This window comes from Molothrus ater, chromosome 4 (genome assembly GCF_012460135.2).
Source record: "Molothrus ater isolate BHLD 08-10-18 breed brown headed cowbird chromosome 4, BPBGC_Mater_1.1, whole genome shotgun sequence".
Lineage (NCBI taxonomy): Eukaryota > Metazoa > Chordata > Aves > Passeriformes > Icteridae > Molothrus > Molothrus ater.
Genome location: NC_050481.2, coordinates 27,785,597 through 27,792,435, shown reverse-complemented (window position 1 = coordinate 27,792,435; position 6,839 = coordinate 27,785,597). Strand labels below are relative to the sequence as shown.

The 6,839-nt window shown below is 38.8% G+C and overlaps 1 protein-coding gene across 1 annotated transcript in view; it reads right to left on the bottom strand.

Moving 5' to 3' along the window:
* Positions 1-1,512: 1,512 nt before the first annotated feature.
* The window catches only part of MANBA (mannosidase beta), a 46,108-nt gene continuing 40,781 nt past the window's right edge, over positions 1,513-6,839 (bottom strand). Inside the window, exons 15-17 of the mRNA XM_036381739.2 lie at positions 5,776-5,918; positions 3,804-4,061; positions 1,513-1,950 (exon numbers count right to left, since the gene is read on the bottom strand). Of these exons, the coding sequence (XP_036237632.1) occupies positions 1,726-1,950; positions 3,804-4,061; positions 5,776-5,918 (626 nt within the window). The 3' untranslated portion in view covers positions 1,513-1,725. The remainder of the gene's footprint in view (positions 1,951-3,803; positions 4,062-5,775; positions 5,919-6,839) is intronic.

Sequence of the window (6,839 nt, the reverse complement as noted above, 5' to 3'; positions counted from 1 at the left end):
ATTAAAACAATAATGGAAGTCGACCTTCCCCTTTAAATTCTGTTTTGAGTTCAAGCATTTGGCTTAAGCAATTGCTAATCTTTCACAATGGCACCTAGTGCTGAATTAAAGATTTTCATTGAGAAAGAATGGACCTACTCCTTAGGAGCTCCTGACCTTCAAATACAGCAATAATTTTTAAAATATCCCAAACCTTGCTATGTCAATCTGGTAACTGCAGAAAGCAACAGGGAAAAAAATAATAGAATGCTGTTATGTATAACTGTGCTGGTAGACTTTATTTGCATAGCCACTTCATCACTTATTAATCATGTAACACATCATTTCTTTCAAGATTTTGCCTAAAAATTGTGACAGGCTAGATGAGGTCACAGCTATCCAAATTAATTATTAATGAATGGGTTTTGCTTCTAGCAATCCAAAAGTTTTTCTACACATCTTAAACTTCACTCATTTGCTGAGATGAACAAATATCACTAACCTCCAGACAGGTCTCTTGATTGTCTCTAAACAAGTGATTCCTCCAAAGTTTTATTTATTTAACACTGTTAAGTGCCATTTTGAAATTCTATCTAGATGTTGCTGGAAGAGACATTTCTCCATCAATATAAAAGAAAGGCATCAACAGACTTGCCCTCTTCCTAATACACTGCAGCAGTACATATTGATCATATTTTCTCTACATTTTTTCTTTCTTACCTTATGTTGACTTTACTGCTGCTTTGATTCCACCTCGATTCCAGGACACCAAAAAAACTGAAGGATTTTTCTGGTATTGTCGGTCCATGATGCCTCTCAGCTTTTTAATTTCCTTTGTCAGCACCTGCATTTGTTAAGTTTTACTCATGACTGTCATTTTCCCTATCTATTAACATTGGCACATACACACCCATATTTTGATTGTCTTCATGTCTTCTTTTAACTAGGACTTGTTTTGAACCAGATGCAACTGCAGTTAGTTGTTTTGGTGACCCAATAAAGCATCTGTAAGAAACTCTCATTAGTCATTTCCCTTTCATCTGTAAGTTTTTCCTCTCACTCAGGAGTATGTCAGTTTTGGTTAACACCAAAGTACCAACATGCTAATTAAAACTGTGATCACAACTCAAACTGAGTCTGAGTTCTCCAGTGGAACACACAGCTGCTCCCCCCACACGTGCCCCAGACCCCCCACACCACCACTGAGTAATGCCCACGTGCTGCTTTTACAACAGCGATGGACATCAGTGGCAGAGCTCCTTCAAACTCCACCTACTGCGATGCTGATTCTGCTTTGCAAGAAAATGAATATTTGCTTGGGTGGACAGAGATCCTTGTGGAACCCCAGCAAGATCCCAGCTGCATTCCAAACCACAGCTGACAGACAAGCCAAATGTTTAGCAACCCACCCATGGAGCGGCTCGAGGCAGTCCCAGCTTCACTCCCTATCCTTCTGCCTTGCTCCCAGCACACACCTTGCTGTTATCCTAAACTGAATTTCCACTCACAGCATAGTGAAACTAGAAAAAAATATGGATGTGTTTTCAATACACCACATATATTATATGTAAGCTTTGCTGTTGGTATCTTTACAATGAACCAGCAGCTAAAATTCACGAGACAGGAAGACACAGTATGTTCTTCAGCCAGCTCAAAGTGCACATCACTTCAGAGCTTCAATCAAATTCTTCTAATTTTTATTTCTCCTCCTGTTTCACTGTTTATCTAGAATGAAATGAAGTATTCTCAGACAACATCCAGTAGAGAGGTCAAGATTAGTGAACTTTCTAGCTCTTCAACAGTAGTAGGTTCCCAAGGATAAAACACAACTGTTTTCTTCTTTTCAGTCATAAGGAAACCATTATCGCTAAATCTGCCTTTTATACTCCCTACATCCAGAGTAACAAAAGGAGCAATTGCAGTGGTCTGAAGAACAAATATATAAATGTCATCTTGTTGGGACACAGAGGCCTGAAAGAGAAATAAAAAATATGTATTATTAAAAAAATACATGTTAAAGAAGACCCCAGTTACACCCAAACTGGGAAAGACCTGCATACCAGTAAAACAGGCTGAACAATCACATCTCATCAAAAGTAGCCCTTATACTTAAGTTATATATTAAAAAAAATGTAAAATGTAAGGTCAAGGTATAATGTTTTGTATTAAGTTCTATCAGTACTTAAATCTCAGAGAGACCTTAAATCCCAGCCAGGATGCATTTTCATGCAGCACTCCCCATTCACCACAATGAAAGATTATGCTACATAACTTTCAAATACCAGTTAACCATCTATAAAAAGAGGACAAATTACAGTCAGTACAGGCATCATGTTCTGCTTACAAGAAAAGCAATGCTATTAATTTTTAAGAAAAAGCACACATCCTCTACACATTCTGTTTCTTGAAGAAATACTAATGGCTTTTGATGCTTTTTAAAAGCAATGCTAGGAACTGTAGCTCTTGGATTAGCAATGTATTTGAAAGCCTAGTTAGTTAATTAGTAACTAAGTATAGACGTATCAGCTTCTCCCAACACAGTTATTTTTTAAATCACAGCTGCATTTCTTAAAATGACCACTTTGCATTTATCCTTGCTAGCTATCCTTATTAGTTAGTATTGCAAAGACAACACCGCTACAAGATAAAGGAATGAAATTTTCCACAAATGCTCCAGTTGCAGAGCTTTTCTTACTGATGATATCATCCATAAACCAAAAAACCAAACCAAAATAAACAAAAAACCTCCCCACAGCATGACTCAGACTGCAGATTGTACCACCAGATGAAAAAAAAAATTAAAACAGGCTGATTTCTTTTCTTTGTATACTCAGAAGGCAGGCTGTGCTGTTGTGAAAAAGATAAGAAGAGAAAATCTGGCCCATTTTCTTTTTCTAAAGCCATTATGCTGGTCCAGATTCAAAGAGATTAGACCTCTATTCCCCCCTTGTTCTGTGTAGCACTAAAGAGCAATGCTGCAGTTTGAAAGCCAAATGTGAGAACACAAAAGGTCCCCATCCTGCCCATCTGATGATTAGGAATTTTCCAATAAGCTGTACATGCTAAGAAGTGAGGTTTAATAAAACATGTGTGCACACACACACAGGGCATGCAAGCTCTCTATATATACAGCAAGCTTGCTAGGAGCAGAAGAAATCTAGGAAAAAGCAGCAAATTGACTAAACAACAATGTTATACAACACTAATGGGTTTTTTGCCTCTTTAGGAGACTGACACACTTGCCAGCTATTAAGAATAATCACTATTATGCAAATCAGAACCCTTACTGGAGGGCAGGGATTTGAAAGAGGAGGAAAGGAGCATGCAATACTGCAATGTTGTGTGTTAGCAATGTTCCACTGATCTGAGAGTGTGAGCACCTCCAGAGGAAATACTGCTGACAATAACGCACTCCACACTCAACTGAACTAGGATCACCTCATCCTGACATACAGTGCTGTCTGCAAGCCAGAACACTTGTCATGATGCTATTTGCTGTCTAGGGACAAAAAGAAAGAAAGGAGCAATGCTGCAAGGGGGAAGACAATCTAAACAAATGAAAGGGAGATTTCATTCTTTAAAACAAAACAAAGTCCAGACAAAAAACCATGAACAAACAAACAACCCCCCCAGCAGTCTTATTTGGATACACATATAGTGACACCGGAAAAAAATCTAATTTTGAACTTAACCTGGAAGCCAGAATAGCAACAACCAAGGAGAAAGAACATTCAGTGGAATCAGACACTGCACAGCCGGCAAACAACCCAAACCAGTAGGATTAGCAAAACCAAATACAGTAATTTAGCATGATTGATGCTTACACTAAGCTGGGTCTTCTCTAATCCCACAGCATCCTTGAGTGATGAAAGGAAGTAATGGTTCCTAGGACTCTGGAGCCCATCTTCTCCCACGAGACAGAAAGTAATAACACAGCTTTCCCTGGTACAATTTCTGCATCTTCCCAGAAGGTCAGAGATGGACTCCTTGTAGATAGGGACAGCACTCTGTGCTTTAACAGTCACACCTTCTTTGGCAAGGGTGCACACGGGCTCCAAAGAGCTCCAGGCGTGCACTGTGACCTATTAAGCACATTGAGAGAGCACAAAGCTTAGAAGAAAGGCTACATTTCTGAAAACAATGCAGCATCCTAGATTTCAGATTGCTCATTACAATAGATGTTTTTCTGACAGCACCAGCTGATTTCCACCTAGCAAGAAACTACACAATAGATATAGTATAAAAATAAGGTCATTCTAAAATCCTAACAAGTGGTCCATTTCAAACAGTCTGGAGCTGCTCTTGATCTGCAAGACTTTTTTGTTTTCTCCAGGCTCCTTGAGAGGAAGAGATTGCCAATTCCTACCAAGGAAGTGCTGGAAATGTAATTATTGACTCATTTGTTGTCCTCCCTTCCTGGATTAAGAAAAAACAACTCAGAGGATTTTTATGAGATTGCTAAGCATTATCTGAGGTAACCCAACTGGGTATACTAGAGTTTCTGCTTAATCACTCTTAAACAGAAGCAAGTTCTATCATCTTAAAAGGGATTATGAAGGGTATATTAATACAGCAAAATACATTCCCAGACATCTTCCATGCATTATAAATATACCCTTTTTAAAAGGGCATAATTTGGAAATTAAGTACTTAATGAGAATTAAAACATTCTGTTTCATAAATTTTTGGTTATTTTTTGCCTTAACAGGAGTATGCAGTCAGGAATAGATCTTAACTCCTTTCAAGAGTTAAGTTCCAAATCTTCTTGAAGTGCAATATACAGTATTCATCAGAACTATTCTACTGCCAACACTTCTCTGATGCTATCAGAAAATCTGAATTTATGTCTGTTAGAATAACTCAGAACAGAAATGAACAATTTCATTAAGTGCAGTCCTACTCCAAGAACTGACTATCCAGAAATTGCAACCATATTCTGTAGCATATTTTACTCCATATAAGCAACCTTATAAATCTGAAAATTCATGGAAGCCCACCAGACAGAGCAATGATCTAGGAGCTGACAAACTCATACTACTAGTGAGTCATTCCAGGTCTCAAGGTCTGTTTTTCCATCCTTCAAACTGTTTTCACATGGGATATATTTTATGTCAGGAGCTGTATCTCATAGTGGAAGATGGTCCCTAAATTCATCTGGGGTCTGGCTGCCATATGATTAACAGCAACAAAATGTAACAAGCTGAAAAGGAAGACTCTTTTCTACAAGAAAACACAGCAGTCCAAATACTGACTTAAAAATCTTATCACTTTCTATAGCATTATCAGAGAACAGTTAAGGCATCAATTGCAAAGTGGTGCCATGCATAGGTGACCTTCCAATTAAAGATGTGCTGTTCACATTTCAGAAGATAATCCAGTCCTTTTTCCCAACGCTGTATAGTTTGAGTACTGGTAAGCAATGGTACGATCCCTTTTTTCCCCTCTACTTAATCAGGTTATCTAGTTCTAACACCAGGGAAGAGTTTTGTTAAGTAGTGAGGTACCATTTTTCACACTTTGTTCTATTTAACCATCAATCCCTTTAAGATTTCCACAGAATAGTTCATTTCAGCCTTATACCTTTAAGGCTATAAGCAAAGCAATTCCTTCTTCTGTGAAGTACTACACACTACTTTAATAAAGAATAGTGTTGCCCCTAAGATTAAAGACTAGAGTTGCATCTCACAGTGTTTGAGCATGGCCTTTCTGAAGCTTGTCTGTACAAAGACGTGCTTGTTTCAGCTTCTCACATTTTTGTAGGAGGCACACAAGAGTGGTGAGGTAGGTGCCACTTACCCTCAAAGTCACCTTGTGGTCCTCATGAAGATCTGAGACCCCATAAATGTGCAACATCCCTTTGTCTTCATAGGCCACAGGCAGCAGTGGTGCAAAGAAGTTCTGGGCAAAATAATGGAGCAGTTTCCACTTACCACCATACTCTAAAAATGGTTGAAAAGAATAAAGATTGAAACTGAATCCAAGATTGCCTTATCACACATTCCCTGTATGTGCTTTCTGGTCCTGCTATTGGCAATGCAACATCCCCCTCCACCCTTTTTCATCTCTATCAAGTGCAAAGAATGACTGAAGGTACTCTTGCTTCCTTCCAGGAAAGGCTCTGCCCTGGAAAAGATCTGATGCTCTTTCAAGCTTTAAGCTTTCCCAAAAGTTTACATTTTTCTCTGTCTCTGTCCTGTCACTGCTACACTGTCATTCAGTTAAAGGAAGCCTTGAACACAAGTGACAAGGCTGACACAGCATATCCCACATAAACCAAGCAGCTGGAGCATGTGTGCTGTTGAGAATCCAGACAAACACACTGGCACTGCCATAGACTATCACTACTATAAAAAGAGACAAGGCACTTATACAAAGTGCTCTCTTCCCTTTTTTCAGTCCTCCTTTCAGTTCTTCCTTAGAGGACATCAGTAACAATAAAGACAAAAATAAGTTCCCAAACCAAAGACAACTGTGAGCTTGGCAAAACAAATTTGTCAGGAGCTAGAGACACCACCCCCTCCATGGGAGTTAGTATTCATGACAGACACATGACAAACAGTTCACACTGCTCCTTTAATGGAAAGCTGTACCTCATTACTTTAATACTTTGAAAATCTGCCATTAAACTGGAAAAGCCATCAAACTCTGCATCCTCTCCAAAAAAAGCACTTTTGTTTTCTTGCTTTGCAACACTGCCACGTAACCATTTTGAAAGAGAAGTTGCATCCATTTCTTCCTCTATTAACATTCCATCTAGTACCCACTATCTGCATTTTAAGTTTGTCCTTGCTCAACCATTATCCAGTCACTGAAATGGCACTAAAAAGAAGTAGCAAGTCAGCTGCACCATCTCACAAGGA